The sequence below is a fragment of the Ranitomeya imitator genome, chromosome 7, assembly GCF_032444005.1.
Source record: "Ranitomeya imitator isolate aRanImi1 chromosome 7, aRanImi1.pri, whole genome shotgun sequence".
NCBI lineage: Eukaryota > Metazoa > Chordata > Amphibia > Anura > Dendrobatidae > Ranitomeya > Ranitomeya imitator.
In genome coordinates this window covers 188,668,442-188,690,860 of record NC_091288.1, presented here as the reverse complement: position 1 = coordinate 188,690,860, position 22,419 = coordinate 188,668,442, and the positions used below count along the sequence as shown (strand labels likewise).

The following is a 22,419-nucleotide window of genomic DNA, read 5'->3' as shown; positions in this document are numbered from 1 at the left end:
ACCTTTGGCATTCTAGCAGATAATTTGCTGAGGTAATCTGGAGAAATTTCACCCCATGCTTCCAGAAGTCGCTCCCACAAGTTGGTTTGGCTTGATGGGCACTTTTTGCGCACCATTCGGTCAAGCTGCTCCCACAACAGCTCAATGGGGCTGAGATCTGGTGACTGCGCTGGCCACTCCATTACAGATAGAATACCAGCTGCCTGCTTCTTCCCTAAATAGTTCTTGCATAATTTGGAGGTGTGCTTTGGGTGATTGTCCTGTTGTAGGATGAAATTGGCTCCAATCAAGCGCTGTCCACAAGGTACGGAATTGCAAAATGGAGTGATTGCCTTCCTTATTCAAAATCCCTTTTACCTTGTACAAATCTCCCACTTTACCAGCATCAAAGCAACCCCAGACCATCACATTGCCTCCACCATGCTTGACAGATGGCGTCAGGCACTCTTCCAGCATCTTTTCAGTTGTTCTGTGTCTCACAAATGTTCTTCTGTGTGATCCAAACACCTCAAACTTGGATTCGTCTGTCCATAACACTTTTTTCCAATCTTCCTCTGTCCAATGTCTGTGTTCTTTTGCCCATATCAATCTTATCCTTTTATTAGCCAGTCTCAGTTATGGCTTTTTCTTTGCCACTCTACCCTGAATGCCAGCATGCCGGAGTCGCCTCTTCACTGTAGATGTGGCCACTGGCGTTTTGCGTGTACTATTGAATAAAGCTTCAGTTGAGGACCTGTGAGGGGTCGATTTCTCAAACTACAGACTCTAATGTACTTGTCTTGTTGCTCCGTTGTGCAGCGAGGCCTCCCACTTCTCTTTCTACTCTGGTTAGAGCCTGTTTGTGCTCTCCTCTGAAGGTAGTAGTACACACCATTGTAGGAAATCTTCAGTTTAATATCTTGCATGGAATAGCCTTAATTTCTAAGAACAAGAATAGACTGTCGAGTTTCACATGAAAGGTCTTTTTTTCTGGCCATTTTGAGAGTTTAATGGAACCAACAAATGTAATGCTCCAGATTCTCAACTAGCTCAAAGGAAGGTCAGGTTTATAGGTTCTCTAATCAGCCAAACTGTTTTCAGCTGTGCTAACATACTTGCACAAGGGTATTCTAACCATCCATTAGCCTTATTACAGTTACCAAACACCAAGTACCATAAGAACATTGGAGTGATGGTTGTTGGAAATGGGCCTCTATACACCTATGAAGATATTGCATTACAAACCAGACGTTTGCAGCTAGAATAGTCATTTACCACATTAACAATGTATACAGAGTGTATTTCTGAATCATGTTAGCTTCATTGGGAAAAAAATGCTTTTTTTTCAAAAATAAGGACATTTCTAAGTGACCCTAAACTTTTACACGGTAGTGTATATGTGGTGGTAGGGAATAGCAAGCGCAATTCTACAATTGTTTTGCTAGCGTACATTTTGTGGTAAAAAGACCCCAACATTCATTTCTCCAGGTCTGCACAATTATAGCAATAACAAAACTTAAAAAAGGGAACCTGTCAGCAGGTTTATGTACCTCAAATTATTATCTAGATTAAAGGGGTTGTCCACTACTTGGACAACCCCTTCTTGAACTAAATGTTTGGCCTGGATAAAATAATAATAATAAAATAAAAAATCTATACTCCCCTCCTGTGATGGCACCGTTCCTGCAGTGTCGGTACTCGCGGTCCCAGGGCTCTCGTGTGGTTGTTCTGACAAGTGAGCCCTGCATCCAATCAGCACTGGTGTCTGTCTCCGCCTTTGTGCGGAGATATTAACACCAGTGCTGATTGGGCACTGGGCACCACGTGTCACAACACCGCATGAGAGCTCCAGGACCACGAGTGCTGACACGGCTTGAGCAGCGCCAGTACAGGAGGAGCGTCAGTACAGGAGGAGCGTACAGGCTTTTATTTTATTCGGGCTAACCATTCAGATCATGAAGGGGGTTGTCCTAGCAGTGGTAGTAGTGGACCTTTTAAGTTGAAGTAGTGCTTTATATGTATTTCAGTGTTTTCAGAGTTTGTCCAATGCCAGGTAATGCTAGAGAGCTGCAAGTGCAGGGTAATAGGAGGGCTTCTTTAAGGGAACCTGTACCTAAACTAAAAGCATCTGTGTTAAGTAATGCTGAATAAATTCATGTTAGCAATCTTTACCATATTCCAGAGAAACTGGGTACAATTTTTTATCTTAATGAGCCACAAGTGGCCCTGCGCTTACAGCTCTATGGTCGCTTTCCCCGCCGGCCACTCATCACTGACTAACAAGACGCTCTTCTCTCAGGGACTTGCTCCCCCACCCAAGATCTAATGCAACCGCCATCATTACTGGGGAGGCACATGCACCGTAACAGGGTATTCCCATCTCCAAAAAATAACAATAGCAAATATTACGAAGACCCAGGGTGACTCTGAACGTGGGTAATGTCCTTTTTTTTTTTTATTTTTTTTTTTTTTAAATAGTTTGTGTTTTAGGAAGTGATAGATACAAACTTACGTCGCAGATCATTGATAACACTAGTGGGCTTGACGACTCCTCCGGAGTTACAAAGGGTCTGAGCCACGTGAGCCTGCATCACACACATCATACAGAAGTCTTGTTCACGACCTGAAAGCAAATAGATGGAAGAGAAAAAAAAACCATTAGCATCTGGAAAGACTAAAAAAGTTCCATATATCCAATAATAAAACCATTTCAGTTTTTTTACCGAGGACTAAACAGTTTCACTGTGGAAATCTCCATGGAGAAAGTCCTAGTCCATGACCTGTAAGTTCTATCTGCTGGTCTTCAACTAGTAGGTCTACATCATCTACTTTCAACAAACAAATCTTCAAAAACTGATCTCTCTCAAGACAAGTCTATTTTACTAGACACTTCTGCAGTGTCGGTTGTCAATTCACTATTATTTCCAAAAGGAATAACAGGAACACAATGCAGGTGCTCCAGTATTGCCGAGATGGGACTTACTAAGACCACCATGTCAGGAGAGAAGAGTGGGAACACTTTGGAGAAAGTGACTGGATGCTACCAGCCATGACGTCCAGTTAGTCTACACATTAGGGCCAATTCAGGAGACCCCTTATGGCCGTCTGTTATCCTACTCTACAACTAAAGCAATCCTGTCGGCACACTCATCACATGGTAATGGTTCAATTCACCAGATCAATTGTTTTTGTCTTTACGCCCAATGATGTAAAAATAAAAAAATGGAGCGTGTATTTACCAGAGGCCGATTTGTGGCCATAGAAGTCAACAGAGAGCAAAAATAAATCACATCCATAAAAAAATAAACACACGGAAAAAAACATGAGTTTTACAAAATCGTATGAATTCCGTACTATGCATTGGACAGTTAATAGGTGCTGTCCGCTGCGCTACCAGAAAACCCTTTTAACAATGGCCTTGGGGATGCTGCGTAAAGGCTGCAGCCTTCAATATCTGTCGGAGTGATGTCAGTCAAGGGCAAACTTCTAGATTTTTTTTTTTTGGAGGGGTGGGATAATTGAGCACATTAGGTCTAATATAAGAGGTTGTCAAGTAGTGGCTACTGTCCCACAGAAACTAAAAACTGATCCCATAGGGACATATGGTCATAGTACAGACATCTATATGGATAACAATGTTCCTTTCTTTTCCAATGCGAGTCAATAAGTTTGTTATCTATAATTATTAACCCTTGCATAGGCTACAACATAAATGGAAAATAAGAAAAATGGAAAGGGGAAAGGCTTTAATGATACCAAATATCAATACCTATAAATTTCCTCTTAAACAGCAAGACAAGAGTCAGGTCCGCTAAGCAGCATAAAGGGTTCACGATACTGCTGCTATGTAACCATTGGCTTAGAAATCATTGGGGTATACAGGTATGGGGTCTTGTAGCCAAGAATAACTGTACAGAAAAGAAAAAAACAAAAGGCTGAAACAAGTGCAGAGAGGGCAATGAATTAAAATAAAAGGACTACCGTCTAATTAACTGATCCCATTCCTGTGTTTCTGCAAGAATTGGGCTTTAGAGGGAATTAATGGGCTTCTAAGGTTACTGGCGTCTGTGCACATATTATTTCTGCTATGTATACAGCATGGGCGGGTAACGTGGGCATATAGAGGGGGTACTCAATGGGCGCTGTTCCACCACAAGAAAGCTTGGCACAGAAACAAACCAATAGAGATTATTGCAGGTGGTAGTTGTTGGATGTGCAGAACATATATACCTGCCCAAAATGGTGGCTGTATCATCCATATCCTGGGCTGCTCCTTGAGTCCAGGGCCAAAAAACTCCAAATTAGCTTGTTGGTGTTGAAGAGCAAGATAACGTGAGCGTTTGCTCTCCTGAGCCTTTGCTCAAGGAAGGACTTAATGGTTGCAGCACAGCGGGGCAAGTTTGCTGACACTGGCAAGGATTATAGTGGACAAGTTTAGCAATGGGTTGCAATCTTGCTTGAAGCCAGTGCTGCTTAGCATCAAGAACTTACAGCTAGAAACATTAAAGGAAACGGGAAATCAGAAGTAGGAATTGAATTGGATAAAAAAAGCAACCCACTTTCCTCCAATTTCCCTTGCTGCAGGCTTTCAGGCTTCCCACTACAGAACTAGTGAAGGAGGTGCGCCTGTAGGACGCCATTCCCCATACTTAATTGCTAAAAGCTTAAAAAACGGGAGGAAACAACCACCTGATGGCCAGCCGCTATCGCATTACTACAACACCCAGCATTCTGTTGAGCAAGGTACGGTGAACAGCATGCCAAGAGTAGTCTGGCAGCCATAAAAGCTGAACAGGGGGCAGCCCGACCTCACTAACCGGCTGAGCAAAAGTGAGACGTACAGGAGGAGTCATACTCACAAGTCTTGGAGTGCTCTCGAGTGAGCATGTAGTTCGCGAGAGGCGCAGTGTATGTTAGACACTGCAGAACAGAGTTCACAAAGCAAGTATTGCCAAGGTTCTGGAGACCAGCTCCAACCTTTTGTATCCGCTGCCATTTCAGTCTCAGTTTCTCCGTCGGGAAAAGGATCTTCTGTGGTGGATTTATGCCATCTCCAGGAACGGCCGATACTGAAAAGAAAAACATAACAAAAAAAGATGGTGATATTTAACAAGGCGCACTCTAATCTTTTACCAATCGCTTGGCTAAATCCAGAAGTAAAGACCACAATGTCTCCTGCCCCAAACTCAACAGCCTCATAGGATGGGCACGTCCAACACCATTGCATTCAGGTCAGGGAAACTGTGACCTGACTGGACATCAGAGAACATGGTTTTCTACCTAAACAGACACGACTGGTTCTCAGAAGCAGTGCGACTCCAGTCACTTGACAATGTCTTGATGACAAATCACATAAGGCTTCATTCACACGTCAGTCTTTTGTATCAGTGATTGTGACAAAACCAAGAGTGGAAATTACAGAGAAAACTATAACTGAAAGATTGACACCTGCTCAGTGTTTTGGAGACACTCCAGGTTTTCGCATACAAATACTGATCAAAATGTGTAGACGCAGATTGCTTTCAAGATGGCGGGGCATGCATTGGAGGTCAGTGTCCAAATCACTGTATTGGTTCCTCTGTTTTTAGATGCTAAAAAACGTCAAGTCAACTGGGGATGAGGGGGCTCAGAGTTCGGATAGATTATTTTTCCATGTCTCAGGTTCCCTTTAACCCCTTAGTGACAGAGCCAATTTGGTACTTAATGACCAGGCCAATTTTTGCAATTCTGACCACTGTCACTTTATGAGGTTATAACTCTGGAACGCTTCAACGGATCCCGCTGATTCGGAGATTATTTTTTCGTGACATATTGTACTTCATGTTAGTGGTAACACTTCTTCGATATTACTTGCGATTATTTATGAAAAAAACGGAAATATGGCGAAAATTTTTAAAATTTTGCAATTTTCAAACTTTGTATTTTTATGCCCTTAAATCAGAGAGATATGTCACGAAAAATAGTTAATAAATAACATTTCCCACATGTCTACTTTACATCAGCACAATTTTGGAAACAAAATTTTTTTTTGTTAGGGAGTTATAAGGGTTAAAAGTTGACCACCAATTTCTCATTTTTACAACACCATTTTTTTTTTTAGGGACCACATCACATTTGAAGTCATTTTGAGGGGTCTATATGATAGAAAATAATGAAGTGTGACACCATTCTAAAAACTACACCCCTCAAGGTTCTCAAAACCACATTCAAGAAGTTTATTAACCCTTTACGTGCTTCACAGGAACTGAAACAATGTGGAAGGAAAAAATGAACATTTAACTTATTTTTGCAAACATCTTAATTCAGAACCATTTTTTTTACTTTCACAAGTGTAAAAACAGAAATGTAACCATAAATTTTGTTATGCAATTTCTCCTGAATACGCCAATACCCCATATGTGGGGGTAAACCACTTTTTGGGCGCACCGCAGAACTTAGAAGTGAAGGAGCGCCGTTTGACTTTTTCAATGCAGAATTGGCTGGAATTGAGATCGGACGCCATGTCGCGTTTGGAGAGCCCCTGATGTACCTAAACAGTGGAAACCCCCCACAAGTGACACCATTTTGGAAACTAGACCCCTTAACCCCTTCATGACCAGGGGATTTTTCGTTTTTCCGTGTTCGTTTTTCGCTCCCCTCCTTCCCAGAGCCATAACTTTTTTATTTTTCCGTCAATTTGGCCATGTGAGGGCTTATTTTTTGCGGGACGAGTTGTACTTTTGAACGACATCATTGGTTTTAGCATGTCGTGTACTAGAAAACGGGAAAAAAATTCCAAGTGCGGTGAAATTGCAAAAAAAGTACAATCCCACATTGGTTTTTTGTTTGGCTTTTTTGCTAGGTTCACTAAATGCTAAAAATGACCTGCCATTATGATTCTCCAGGTCATTACGAGTTCATAGACACCAAACATGACTAGGTTATTTTTTATCTAAGTGGTGAAAAAAAATTCCAAACTTTGCTAAAAAAAAAAAAAAAAAAAAAAAATTGCGCCATTTTCCGATACTCGTAGCGTCTCCATTTTTCGTGATCTGGGGTCGGTTGAGGGCTTATTTTTTGCGTGCCGAGATGACGTTTTTAATGATAGCATTTCGGTGCAGATACGTTCTTTTGATCGCCCGTTATTGCATTTTAATGCAATGTCGCGGCGACCAAAAAAACGTAATTCTGGCGTTTCGAGTTTTTTTCCCGCTACGCTGTTTAGCGATCACGTTAATACTTTTTTTTATTTGATAGATCGGGCAATTCTGAGCGCGGCGATACCAAATATGCGTAGATTTGATATTTTTTTTATTGATTTATTTTGATTGGGGCGAAAGGGGGGTGATTTAAACTTTTATGTTTTTTTTATTTTTTTCACATTTTTTTAAACTTTTTTTTTTAACTTTTGCCATGCTTCAATAGCCTCCATGAGAGGCTAGAAGCAGGCACAAGCCGATCGGCTCTGCTACATAGCAGCGATCTGCTGATCGCTGCTATGTAGCAGAATTGCACGTGTGCTGTGAGCGCCGACCACAGGGTGGCGCTCACAGCGACGGGCAATCAGTAACCATAGAGGTCTCAAGGACCTCTATGGCTACAATGGAGACGCATCGCCGACCCCCGGACATGTGACGGGGGTCGGCGATAACGTCATTTCCGGCCGCCCGGCCGGAAGCGGTAGTTAAATGCCGCTGTCTGCGTTTGACAGCGGCATTTAACTAGTTAATAGGTGCGGGCAGATCGCGATTCTGCCCGCGCCTATTACGGGCACATGTCAGCTGTTCAAAACAGCTGACATGTCCCGGCTTTGGTGCGGGCTCACCGCGGAGCCCTGCATCAAAGCAGGGGAGCCGGCATCGGACGGTATAGTACGTCCGATGCCGGTAAGGGGTTAAGGAACTTATCTAGATGTGTGGTGAGCACTTTGAACCCCCATGTGCTTCACAGAAGTTTATAACGTAGAGCCGTGAAAAAAAAAAATCGCATTTTTTCTACAAAAATGATCTTTTTGCCCACAAATTTTTATTTTCACAAGGGTAACAGGAGAAATTAGACCACTAAAGTTGTTGTGCAATTTCTCCTGAGTACGTCGATACCCAATATGTGGGGGTAAACCACTGTTTGGGCGCACCGCAGAGCTTGGAAGAGAGAGTGCCGTTTTACTTTTTCAATGTAGAATTGGCTGGAATTGAGATCGGACGCCATGTCGCGTTTGGAGAGCCCCTGATGTGCCTAAACAGTAGAAATCCCCCACAAGTGACCCCATTTTGGAAACTAGACCCCCCATGGAACTTATCTAGATGTGTGGTGAGAACCTTGAATGCCCAAGTGCTTCACAGAAGTTTATAATGCAGAGCCGTGAAAATAAAAAATATATTTTTTTTTTCCACAAAAAAGATTTTTTAGCCCCCAAGTTTTTATTTTCACAAGGGTAACAGGAGAAATTGGACTGCAATAGTTGTTGTCCAATTTATCCCGAGTACGCTGATGCGCCATATGTGGGGGTAAACCACTGTTTGGGCACACGGCAGAGCTCGGAAGGGAAGGAGCGCCTTTTTGGAATGCAGACTTTGATAGAATGGTCTGTGGGCATTATGTTGCGATTGCAGAGCCCCTGATGTACCTAAACTGTAGTAACCCCCCACAAGTGACCCTATTTTGGAAACTAGACCCCCCAAGGAACTTATCTAGATGTGTGGTGAGAACTTTGAATGCCCAAGTGCTTCACAGAAGTTTAGAATGCAGAGTCGTGAAAATAAAAAATATTTTTTTTTTTTCCACAAAAAAGATATTGTAGCCCCCAAGTTTTTATTTTCACAAGGGTAACACGAGAAATTGGACCCCAGAAGTTGTTGTCCAATTTATCCCGAGTACGCTGATGCCCCATATGTGGGGGTAACCCACTGTTTGGGCGCACGGCAGAGCTCAGAAGGGAGGGAGCACCATTTGACTTTTTGAGCGCAAAATTGGCTGTCGTGTTTGGAGACCCCCTGATGTACCTAAACAGTGGAAACCCCCCAATTCTAGCTCCAACCCTAACCCCAACACACCCCTAACCCTAATCCCAACCTGATCCATAATCCTAATCACTAACCCTAACCATAATCACAACCCTTACCCCAAAACAACCCTAATGTCAACCCTAACCTTAACCCTAATCCCAAACCTAACCCTAATCCCAAGCGTAACCCTAATGCCAACCCTAACCCTAATACCAACCCTAATCCAAACCCTAACCCTAACTTTAGCCCCAACCCTAAGGCTACTTTCACACTTGCGTCGTTTGGCATTCCGTCGCAATCCGTCGTTTTGGACAAGAAATGGATCCTGCAAATGTGCCCGCAGGATGCGTTTTTTGCCCATAGACTTGTATTGCCGACGGATCGTGACGGATGGCCACACGTCGCGTCCGTCGTGCACTGGATCAGTTGTGTTTTGGCGGAGCGTCGGCACAAAAAAACGTTCAATGAAACGTTTTTTTGTACGTCGCATCCGCCATTTCTGACCGCGCATGCGTGGCCGTAACTCCGCCCCCTCCTCCCCAGGACATAGATTGGGCAGCGGATGCGTTGAAAAACTACAGCTGCTGCCCACGTTGTGCACAATTTTCACAACGTGCGTCGGTATGTCGGGCCGACGCATTGTGACGGCCCCGTACCGACGTAAGTGTGAAAGAAGCCTAACCCTAAGTTTAGCCCCAACCCTAACCCTAAATTTAGCCCCAACCCTAACCCTACCCCTAACCCTAATTTTAGCCCCAACTGCTGTTCTCCTGCCGGCCGGCAGATGGAGACAGATGGCGGGCGCACTGGGCATGCGTCCGCCATGTTCTTCTGCCGGCGGCCAGGAGGAGCAGCAAGAGGATCCAGGGACCTAGGTGAGTATGCTAGGGTCCCCGAATCCCCCTATTTCTCTGTCCTCTGATGTGCGATCACATCAGAGGACAGAGAATTACACTTTTTTTTTTTTGCGGTCGCCGGTAAACAGTTAATTACCGGCGATCGCAAAACAGGGGTCGGTAATACCGACCCCGATCATGCTCTTTGGGGTCTCGGCTACCCCCGGCAGCCGAGACCCCAAAGATTCTCCCGGTGCCGGCCAGCGGGCGCACTGCGCATGCGCCCGCCATTTTGAAGATGGCGGCGCCCACCGGGAGCATCGGGGGAGCTAGGTGAGTATTGGGGGGCCACCTGGGACCCCTTTTCTCTGTCCTCCGATGTGCGATCACATCGGAGGACAGAGAAATTAAAAAGAGATCGCTTTTTTTTTTTTGCGATCGCCGGTAAACGGTTAATTACCGGCGATCGCAAATGCGGGGTGGGTTAAAACCCCCCGAATCATGTTCTCTGGGGTCTCGGCTACCCTCGGCAGCCGAGACCCCGGAGTAAATCGGCCTCTGGGGGGCGCTATGGACTTAACGTTAACGGCGCTGTGGTTTAAGTACCCTTAGCGGCCGCCGTTAAAAGGCGTATCGGCGGTCGCTAAGGGGTTAAAGTGGAAGCCATTTTTACTTTATACGGCGGCATTATTTTCTAAGCACTGAAGAGGTATCATTAATCTATAATTGAGCACTTTAATTATTACTTTAAAAAGGGGGGAATAATAACCTTTAATAAAAGGTAAACAGGGGGCTTCAAAGATTTATTTGCATCGAATGTGGGTATCAAAGTAAGAAAGGTTGGTGGACCCGTCCTATAAAGCAGATCACCTTAAATATATAGGCCTTTCTAGTATCTTATACATTTGGTTGTGGAAGCCAGCAAGACATTAATGTACACATATTGCCACCTTAACAGCTTCACTTAAGTTTTAAGAAAATGCATCGCTATTACTTGTCCTTTAAAATGTGAAAAGAAATCTGCACATGAGCGGGGTCTTACGTGGATCGCTCTGCTCTGAAGGCACAGGCTTTTCAGGAACATAGGAGCTTGAATAGACGGCAGCACCAGGTACTGGTCCAAGAGAGATTTTAGCTGGGGAGGATACTGGACCCCAAATTGGCGAACCGGTGTCTTTGTCTCCAGATGGTGCCATTGGCTTGTATAGCTGGTTTCGGCATGTTGCAGTTACTGAAGACACTTTATCTATTATGGTCATGATTTGACACTGGGAAAAGATAAGAAAAGATAAGATTTTATAATTCAGCCCCATCACCGTATACAGAATGTTTTAGATGCAAGGAGCTCTAAAGCAGGTCAGTTGTGCATTCAGTTTTATTGGCAATGCTCCATGGGAGAAAAGTACACAAAGTAGTATACGTCGCTATGAAAGATAGTCATTGAAGATCGTCAGCAGCACAGAATGACTGCTCAAACCAAGCACAGGACGTCGGTGGATCATTTATATACACCTTCCCACCTGCTTGGTTTCTATCCATCCCCACCCATCTGTGGATGTATAAAGTCAGAGCTGTCAATCAACAAAGGTGGGTGGAGATAGAGGGAAACCAAGCAGATGGGAAGTTGCATGCAAATGATCGGCTGCTGTGAATCACCAAGCCGCGGGACTTAAGGTACCTTCACACTAAACGATATCGCTAGCGATCCGTGACGTTGCAGCGTCCTGGATAGCGATATCGTTCAGTTTGACACGCAGCAGCGATCAGAATCCTGCTGTGATGTCGTTGGTCGGGGCTAGAAGGCCAGGACTTTATTTGGTCGCTGGCTCTCCCGCTGACATCGCTGAATCGGCGTGTGTGACACCGATTCAGCGATGTCTTCACTGGTAACCAGGGTAAACATCGGGTTACTAAGCGCAGGCCCGCGCTTAGTAACCTGATGTTTACCCTGGTTACCATCCTAAAAGTAAAAAAAACAAACACTTCATACTTACCTTCCGCTGTCTGTCCTCCGGCGCTCTGCTTTCCTGCACTCACTGTGAGCACAGCGGCCGGAAAGCAGAGCGGTGACGTCACCGCTGTGCTTTCCGGCCGCTGTGCTCACAGCCAGTACAGAGAAGCACAGCGCCGGGGACAGACAGCGGAAGGTAAGTATGTAGTGTTTGTTTTTTTTTTGCTTTTAGGATGGTAACCAGGGTAAACATCGGGTTACTAAGCGCGACCCTGCGGTACTGCAGTACTTTGCTCTGCCCACAACAGGGCAGACAAAGTACGCCTGCGCCGGAGCCGCAGCGTGAATGCAAGAAGAGGACGTTATCGTAAGAAGATGGGAGGCCCCGGACCGCGACGCGCATAGGACTGAGCCGCAGCGGGACCGCCCCTGGGTGAGTATAATATAACCTCTTTTTCTCATCTTTCAGGATACATCGGGGGCTTATCTACAGCATTACAGAATGCTGTAGATAAGCCCCTGATGCTGGTGGGCTTAGCTCACCTTCGATTTTGGGGGTGACAGGTTCCCTTTAAGAAAGTACCACCGAAGGGAGGTGGCAACCCTACAAGTCAATGTCCGACCCTTCAGTGAGACTTATACAATGAACACAATAACTGAGCAAAAAGATCAATAGTACCATATTCCAGCAGTCATACTGGCAGTCTGTGGGCACAAGATCAGATCCCTCTGAACCGGCTGCTATCTGCTACATCTCCAGCGTCGCTTCTGATTACTAGGGCACCACGACACCATGTGTGCAGCGCAATGATGTCACGGTGATCTATTAATCTCAAGGGATATCACAGGTAGCAGGAGGTTTGCAGGGCTCTGGGCCAAATGCCACAGATTACCGACCAGTGCTGGAGGGTCGGAGTGGTGGAGTCGGTATAAAATAGAACAACTCCTAAAATAAATAAATTGTGTACAGTAGTACAATGCAGGATGTGCTGTAAATATTTTCATAAGAATTTGGGAACGTTATGAAATGTCTTCTGTTCCTGATCAAAGGATCTTTGCTTTTAGTTGAGATGAATCTGTGCTGCACTTTATGTACATGCTCAATAGTGGCGCTGCTCCTGTACAAATCATCGGAAAAAGGCGCTGGGAAGGAATGCCTGCAGCCCTGCACTCATCTCAGAACTGCTAGAGTGACCAGGAAAACAAGATTAAGGCAACTAAATAGCTAGATTATTGTATCATAATGGTGATGAAAAGCCTGATGTTACCATTTTACTACAGTAAATGTATCACTTAAACACAAGCCATGCATGAGGGAGTCGGAGTCAAGGAAATTGAAGAGTTGGGGTGGGAGGTTTGGCTTACTGACTCCGCAGCCCTGGTGGCCACTGGAGCAGGATACTTCAAATCTGTTTGCTCAACTAATGATCATAGATACTTTGGATCAGATATTTTTTTTTAAGTCTCGGTTTTTAAATGAGATTGTAAACTACTTTATATATTAGTTAAAAACTGGCCCTCATGCTGGTCTTAAAACAAAAACTTACCTACCAGACACCCACAACTCCTCCATATCACTGTTAATCTTCTCTCTACTTTTCCCCCCCCCCACAAAGACTCTGGGAAGATGCGAGAAAAGAAAAAGAAAGAAAAAAAAAACCCACACACACACACCTTTCACCTAAGGACAGGTCCTCTCTAAAAGGGTAGTGCAGAGCTGTTGACTTCCACATCGGACAGTAAAGGCGCAAAATACCTGCTGACCGTGCATGTATCCTGGCAGGTAAGTGCAAGCGCATGGTGATTAGTGCCGCTCACCTGCCATTATAGACTTAAGAGGTACTGATAACCTCCTTAAAGACTCATTAAAGGATCAAAAAGGAGTTTACATGTACCGAACGGTGTAGCAAAATACAACTTTCCCCAGTCCCATTGCTTACAGTTTGAACAAATGAATGAACTTACAGATTAACTGCATGTCCCAAGTGTCACCTCCCTAAATCCGACTTATTCCACGGTCTGTGGATTTTTGCCCCCAAGATAGCTTCCTTTTGGAAATTGGTTTGGGATATTGCTGTTACACTTTGGGCCTCTCCGTTGCGCTTTATCTCCACAATTAACCCTTTTACACTACTGATACAGCTTGGATGTAGAAACCAACTAATTCAAGGGCCCTCCAAAACGTATACATACTTTACAGTTTTTTTAAAAAAAAATTATTCTTAAACTCTCTGGAACCCACTACTTTCTCCATCCCAGAATTAATAGTCCATATGAAACACTGCACTGAGGTTGAAAAGCGAGATGAAGTACAGTAAGTAATAAAGAGTCGCAAGCAGGAAAATTTCTCTTGAAGTGGAAACAATTTATTGTAAAATTCTGCCCTTCAGAAGAAAAGAAGTACTGTAACTTCTTCCATTAATACTGCCTGGTGCATAATGGAGGGTCTGAAAGACCACCTAGACCAGCGCCTCTTTTCTAGTTACCGTATATACTCGAGTATAAGCCGAGACCCCTAATTTTGGCACAAAAAACTGGGAAACTTAATGACTCGAGTTAGTATAAGCCTAGGGTGGGAAATGAAGCAGCTAGTGGTAAATTTCAAAAATAAAAATAGATACCAATAAAAGTAAAATTAACTGAGACATCAGTAGTTTAAGTATTTTTGAATATCCATATTGAATCAGGAGCCCCATATAATGCTCCACACAGTTCATGATGGGCCCCATAAGATGCTCCATATTAAATTATGCCCCATATAATGCTGCACAAATGTTGATTATGGCCCCATAAGATGCTCCATATTAAATTATGCCCCATATAATGCTTCACAAATGTTGATTATGGCCCCATAAGATGCTTCATACAGATATTTTCCCCATATAATGCTGCACATGGCCCCATAGATATTTGCCCCATATAACGCTGTACATGGCCCCATACAGATATTTGCCCCATATAGCGCTGCACATGACCCCATAAGATGCTCCATACAGACATTTGCCCCATATGCTGTTGCTGCGATTAAAAAAAAAAAAAAATTACATACTCACCTCTCAGGCCCCCTGCACTTGCTATATTCACCGCTCCGCGTTCCACCGACGGCTGTCGCTGTGTCTTCCCAATCCTCCGCACTGACATTCAGGCAGCGAGCACAGTAATCGCGTCACCGCACCTTCTGACCCGAGCGTCACTGCAGAGGACGGGGAAGACGCATCGGTGGAACAGGTGAATATTGTGCACTGTGTTATACTCACCTGCTCCTGACGCGGTGCAGTCCCTGGTTCTCGGGCGCCAACAGCTTCTTCCTGTATTGAGCGGTCACATGGTACCGCTCATTACAGTAATGAATATGCGGCTCCACCCCTATGGGAGTAGAGCCGGATCCATAATCATTACTGTAATGAGCGGTACCATGTGACTGCTCACTACAGGAAGAAGCTGCCGGCGCCGGAGAACCAGGGACTGCACCGCGCCAAGAGCAGGGGAGTATTATTAGACAGCTGCTGCTCCCCCTCCCCTGCCGACCCCTGGGAATGACTAGAGTATAAGCCGATAGGGGCAATTTCATTCTAAAAAAAATGGGCTGAAATTCTCGGCTTATACTTGAGTATATACGGTAATAAAGAGAACAGCGATCTTATCCCTTCCTTAGGTAATGCATTTTTCATTCTGTTTCTTAGTATCATTTTACTGTATTACATTTCAAATTGCTTTATTGATAATTGTTTATTAAATATTTATTTTATCATCATCATCAATACCATCATTTACCAAGTCTGAATTGGATCTGGGCTGTCAATCTTGTTTGATTGAAAGTTTCAATAAAATAAAAATATATAATTTTTATAAAAAACAAAAAACAAAAAGGCATTGTTTGACCCCCTTAAAAGGCTCGTTTATAACTATCCAGGAGCGGGTATGACTTCTTTACAGGATTAGAAATGTTACGTCTGACTTGGCTGCTAGTATGGGTCCAGCTTCGATAGAAACATTGATGTGCAGATGTAGATCTAACAGAAACCACTACATATTGCCGTATCGAAAGATAAATCCCCCTGCACTGGACAAGACCCCGCTGATTTGATAGGATTCTCTCCCCTCCTGCTGGCAGCAGCCCCTCCCTCTCTCCCCTCCTGCTGGCAGCTAGCTAGCCCCTCTCTCTCCCCTTCTGCTGGCAGCTAGCCCCTCTCTCCCCCCTCCTGCTGGCATTTAGCTAGCCCCTCTCTCCCCTCCTGCTGGCATTTAGCTAGCCCCTCTCTCCCCCCTCCTGCTGGCAGCTAGCTAGCCCCTCTCTCCCCCCTCCTGCTGGCAGCTAGCTCGCCCCTCTCTCTCCCCTCCTGCTGGCAGCTAGCTAGCCCCTCTCTCTCTCCCCCCTCCTGCTGGCAGCTAGCTAGCCCCTCTCTCTCCACTCCTGCTGGCAGCTAGCTAGCCCCTCTCTCCCCTCTTGCTGGCAGCTAGCCCCTCTCTCTCCCCTCCTGCTGGCAGCTAGCTAGCCCCTCCCTCTCCCCCCTCCTGCTGGCAGCTAGCTAGCCCCTCTCTCTCCGCCTCCTGCTGGCAGCTAGCTAGCCCCTCTCTCTCCCCCTCCTGCTGGCAGCTAGCCCCTCTCTCTCCCCTCCTGCTGGCAGCTAGCCCCTCTCTCCCCCCTCCTGCTGGCAGCTAGCCAGCCCCTCTCTCCCCCCTCCTGCTGGCAGCTAGCCAGCCCCTCTCTCCCCCCTCCTGCTGGCAGCTAGCCAGCCCCTCTCTCCCCCCTCCTGCTGGCAGCTAGCCAGCCCCTCTCTCCCCCCTCCTGCTGGCAGCTAGCCAGCCCCTCTCTCCCCCCTCCTGCTGGCAGCTAGCCAGCCCCTCTCTCCCCCCTCCTGCTGGCAGCTAGCCAGCCCCTCTCTCCCCTCCTGCTGGCAGCTAGCCAGCCCCTCTCTCTCCCCTCCTGCTGGCAGCTAGCCCCTCTCTCCCCCCTCCTGCTGGCAGCTAGCCCCTCTCTCCCCCCTCCTGCTGGCAGCTAGCCCCTCTCTCTCCCCTCCTGCTGGCAGCTAGCCCCTCTCTCTCCCCTCCTGCTGGCAGCTAGCCCCTCTCTCTCCCCTCCTGCTGGCAGCTAGCCCCTCTCTCTCCCCTCCTGCTGGCAGCTAGCCCCTCTCTCTCCCCTCCTGCTGGCAGCTAGCCCCTCTCTCTCCCCTCCTGCTGGCAGCTAGCCCCTCTCTCTCCCCTCCTGCTGGCAGCTAGCCCCTCTCTCTCCCCTCCTGCTGGCAGCTAGCCCCTCTCTCTCCCCTCCTGCTGGCAGCTAGCCCCTCTCTCTCCCCTCCTGCTGGCAGCTAGCCCCTCTCTCTCCCCTCCTGCTGGCAGCTAGCCCCTCTCTCTCCCCTCCTGCTGGCAGCTAGCCCCTCTCTCTCCCCTCCTGCTGGCAGCTAGCCCCTCTCTCTCCCCTCCTGCTGGCAGCTAGCCCCTCTCTCTCCCCTCCTGCTGGCAGCTAGCCCCTCTCTCTCTCTCTTCTGGTTGACTGGTGACCTCAACAAATTGATAAACCCCAATGTTATCAGTATAGAAAGAGAGGGGGGACGGTCCGAACACACTGGGAGCGAGGATTAGAAATCATCTGTACCAGAAAACCAAACAACTGCTTTCTTTCTGGCATGTTTGACACTTGACAGCTGCGGCCACTGATTGGCTGCAGCGGTCAAATGCTGAAGAAAAGGCAGCCACAGTTAACCATATAGTGCAACATTGGTGGATGGTTACAAATCTAAGATATAAAGGGAAAATATATGCTTTTTTTTTTATAAAAAAAAAAATACAAAAAACAAAACCAATTTGGCATTACAGATCTATGAAAATATAAAGTCTGTCCAAAAAAAAAAAAGATTTTATTTTTTATAAATTTTAGTTCAAAAGGCGGGAAAAAACTGATATAAATGACAGAACTTAACAGTAATGACTCTTGGATGAAAGGAGAGGAAGAAAATTCTGCAGCATGAAAGGGTCCGTGTCCCGAAGAATCCAGCCCCGGTCACACAGTGCGGCGGCCATGCTGCGTCTTTCTCACCTCCCGGAGCCGCACTGGCCGGGAGCTGTCACTTGTCCCCGTGTGTCCCGGTCACACTGCGGCGGCCATGCTGCGTCTTTCTCCCCTCCCGGAGCCGCACTGGCCGGGAGCTGTCGCTTCTCGCCGCCTCCCCGGGTCTCCCGGTCACGCAGTGCGGCGGCTGACAGCTCTGCAGCGCGGAGCCGGCACAATGGGCCGAGCAGCAGGCGGCCTACACAGCAGCGAGCGCAGGCCTCACCATGGAGACCGGCCCCGGCGCCGCCCTCCGGCCCCGCTGTCACGTACGCGCCGGTCACCCCGCCCCCTCACACTGTATCCACGTTACCTGGGAATGGCGTAACCGTCCTAGACCCGCCGCCCGTCCGCGGCCTCCTCCATAGCCGCCGCCGCCGCTATCTGCCGGGGGAAGTGTCCAACAATGACGTTTACCTCACACCGCCTATATCCGGGTAACCACGGAAACAAGGCGGGATACTGGTGGGGGCGGGGCCTTGGTGAAAGGTCTGTCCCGAGAACCAATGAGAGTCGCCCGTGCGTAAAACAAAAGGCGCCCATCCGAGGAGGGGCAGGTGGTGACGTCAGAGTCATGTGACCAGGCTGGGCTCAGGCAGTCGGCGAAGCACGTGACTTCCCTTTCCCGCGTCGCTGCAGGTTACAGCAGCAGGCGGAGAATGCCGCAGAGCCGGATGTGCGGGTGCAGCGCCGTCTGACAATGGAACATTAGAACATTCATTTCTGCATCACCGGCAGCTGCTAATTAAGGGATAATTAATAGGTAATGGTTAGGGTTCACAGACTAGTGCACACTGGGGCTCGCACCCCCGGAAATGTCAGGTAATCATTCTGCCCCCTTATTAGATGACCGCCATTATTTACCCTTCCTGTTTTCCATTCCAGTCTTCCCCACACACCAGGGCGCAAGACATTTTCCAGAATTGCCGGATTCTAGGAGATTTTGTATTCTTTTCAGCAGTACACAAGGCAAAACTGGAGAATGGCCAATACGGCGCGTTACAACAGCATCATGGGTAATGCGATAGTAAGGCTACGTTCAGATTAGCGTTGCGCGCCGCTGCGTCGGCGACGCAACGCACGACGCACGAAAAAAACGCGTGCAAACGCACGCAAAAACGCTGCGTTTTGCGACGCGTGCGTCGTTTTTTGACGAAAATCGGACGCAAGAAAAATGCAACTTGTTGCATTTTCTTGCGTCCGACGCTAGCGTCAAAAATGACGCACGTGTCGGAAAACGCAACAAGAAAAACGCATGCGTCCCCCATGTTAAACATAGGGACGCGTGCGTCGCCGCTGCGTTTCCCGACGCAGCGTCGGGAAACGCTAATCTGAACGTAGCCTAAAAGATGTCACAGAAAATCTGCAGAGTAAAGTGATCTGCGCCACAATCAAATCCGCAGAGGATAAAGTGATCTGTGCCACAATCAAATCCGCAGAGGATAAAGTGATCTGCGCCACAATCAAATCCGCAGAGGATAAAGTGATCTGCGCCACAATCAAATCCGCAGAGGATAAAGTGATCTGCGCCACAATCAAATCCGCAGAGGATAAAGTGATCTGCGCCACAATCAAATCCGCAGAGGATAAAGTGATCTGTGTCACAATCAAATCCACAGAGGATAAAGTGATCTGCGCCGCAATCATATCCACAGAGTAAAGTGATCTGTGCCACAATCAAATCCGCAGAGGATAAAGTGATCTGTGCCACAATCAAATCCGCAGAGGATAAAGTGATCTGCGCCACAATCAAATCCGCAGAGGATAAAGTGATCTGCGCCACAATCAAATCCGCAGAGGATAAAGTGATCTGCGCCACAATCAAATCCGCAGAGGATAAAGTGATCTGCCAGAATCAAATCCACAGAGGATAAAGTGATCTGTGCCGCAATCATATCCACAGTGTAAAGTGATCTGTGCCACAATCAAATCCACAGCGGATAAAGTGATCTGTGCCACAATCAAATCCACAGAGGATAAAATGATCTGTGCCACAATCAAATCCGCAGAGGATAAAGTGATCTGTGCCACAATCAAATCCACCGCGGATAAAATGATCTGTGCCACAATCAAATCCACAGAGGATAAAGTGATCTGTGTCACAATCAAATCCACAGAGGATAAAGTGATCTGTCAGAATCAAATCTACAGAGGATAAAGTTATCTGTGCCGCAATCATATCCACAGTGTAAAGTGATCTGTGCCACAATTAAATCCACAGCGGATAAAGTGATCTGCGCCACAATCAAATCCGCAGAGGATAAAGTGATCTGTGTCACAATCAAATCCACCGCGGATAAAATGATCTGTGCCACAATCAAATCTGCAGAGGATAAAGTGATCTGTGCCACAATCAAATCCACCGCGGATAAAATGATCTGTGCCACAATCAAATCCACAGAGGATAAAGTGATCTGTGTCACAATCAAATCCACAGAGGATAAAGTGATCTGTCAGAATCAAATCCACAGAGGATAAAGTGATCTGCGCCGCAATCATATCAACAGTGTAAAGTGATCTGTGCCACAACTAAATCCACAGCGGATAAAGTGATCTGCGCCACAATCAAATCCGCAGAGGATAAAGTGATCTGTGTCACAATCAAATCCACCGTGGATAAAATGATCTGTGCCACAATCAAATCCGCAGAGGATAAAGTGATCTGTGTCACAATCAAATCCACAGAGTAAAATGATCTGTCACAATCAAATCAACAGAGGATAAAGTGATCTGTGCCACAATCAAATCCGCAGAGGATAAAGTGATCTGCGCCGCAATCATATCCGCAGAGGATAAAGTGATCTGCGCCGCAATCATATCCACAGAGTGAAGTGATCTGTGCCACAATCAAATCCACAGAGGATAAAGTGATCTGCGCCACAATCATATCCACAGAGTAAAGTGATCTGTGCCAATCATATCCACAGAGTGAAGTGATCTGTGCCACAATCAAATCCACAGAGGATAAAGTGATCTGTGTCACAATCAAATCCACAGAGTAAAATGATCCATGTCACAATCAAATCCACAGAGGATAAAGTGATCTGCGCCGCAATCATATCCGCAGAGGATAAAGTGATCTGCGCCACAATCATATCCACAGAGTAAAGTGATCTGTGCCAATCATATCCACAGAGTAAAGTGATCTGTGCCACAATCAAATCCACAGAGGATAAAGTGATCTGCGCCGCAATCATATCTGCAGAGGATAAAGTGATCTGCGCCACAATCATATCCACAGAGTAAAGTGATCTGTGCCAATCATATCCACAGAGTAAAGTGATCTGTGCCACAATCAAATCCACAGAGGATAAAGTGATCTGCACCACAATCAAATCTGCAGAGTACAGTGATCTGCGCCACAATCAAACCATAAAGTGATCTGTGCCAATGTAAAAAAAAAATGCACACATATGGTATCGCCGCGCTCAGAATCGCCCGATCTATTAAGATATAAAAATAATTAATCTGATCGGTAAACGGCGTAGCAAAAAAAAAGTAAACACACCAATATTACATTTTTTTTGGACCCAGCAACATTGCATTAATGCAATAACGGGCGATCAAAAGATCGTATCCACACCAAAATGGTATGAATAAATACGTCAGCTCGGCACACAAAAAATAAGCCCTCACCCAACCCGAGATCATGAAAAATGGAGACGCTACAGGTCTCTGAAAATGACGCATTTTTTTTTTAACAAACTGAATTTTTTATTAAATTAAAAAGACCCTAGACATGTTTGGGGTCTACGAACTTGTAATGACCTGGAGAATCATAATTGCAGGTCAGTTTTAGTATTTGGTGAACATGGTAAAAAAAAAAAAAAACAATTGTGGAATTGCACTTTTTTTTTGTAATTTCACCGCACTTGGAATTTTTTTTCCCGTTTTCCAGTACATGACATGGTAAAACCAATGATGTCGTTCAAAAGTACAACTCGTCCCGCAAAATATTTTTTTTATTGACTGAAAAATTAAAAAAGTTATGGCTCCGGAAAGCAAAAAACAGAAATGCAAAAACGAAAATGGGCTGCGGTGTGAAGGGTTACAGGAGTGTACGAACAGAATTGTGACACCGTATAGGGGAAACATTCCTCACAGGGATTGTGCACTTTAAAGGAACCTTTTCTGATTCCCCAGATCAGATTTCTCGGTCGGTCGGAAGGACAAGTGTCTCCTCTTTGAGCCTCCGCACTTCTCATAGTGACAGTGACCTTCCCCTCTTAGGGTACCGTCACACAGTGAAATTTTGATCGCTACAACGGTACGATCCGTGACGCTCCAGCGTCGTAACAATATCGCTCCAGCGTCGTAGACTGCTGTCACACTTTGCAATGTACGACGCTGGAGCGATAATTTCATGACGTATGTGCGATGTAGAAGCCGTTGGTTACTATGCGCACATCGTATACGATATATGTTACACCATGCGATCATGCCGCCACAGCGGGACACTAGACGACGAAAGAAAGTTTCAAACGATCTGCTACGACGTACGATTCTCAGCGGGGTCCCTGATCGCAGGAGCGTGTCAGACATTGCGATATCGCTCGAACGTCACAGATATATCGCTCGAACGTCACGAATCGTGCCGTCGTAGCGATCAAAATTTCACTG

The 22,419-nt window shown here is 46.2% G+C and overlaps 1 protein-coding gene across 2 annotated transcripts in view; it reads right to left on the bottom strand.

The window, feature by feature from the left end:
- Positions 1–18,237, bottom strand: part of USP42 (ubiquitin specific peptidase 42) — a 38,184-nt gene extending 19,947 nt beyond the window's left edge. Inside the window, exons 1-4 of one of the 2 annotated variants that reach the window (XM_069734238.1) lie at positions 18,113–18,237; positions 10,842–11,067; positions 4,839–5,048; positions 2,492–2,602 (exon numbers count right to left, since the gene is read on the bottom strand). In XM_069734238.1, the coding sequence (XP_069590339.1) occupies positions 2,492–2,602; positions 4,839–5,048; positions 10,842–11,058 (538 nt within the window). In that variant the 5' untranslated portion in view covers positions 11,059–11,067; positions 18,113–18,237. Of the gene's footprint in view, positions 1–2,491; positions 2,603–4,209; positions 4,367–4,838; positions 5,049–10,841; positions 11,068–18,112 lie in introns of those variants that run through there. The other variant, XM_069734239.1, reaches the window with a different exon arrangement.
- Between the last annotated feature and the right edge of the window lie 4,182 nt (positions 18,238–22,419).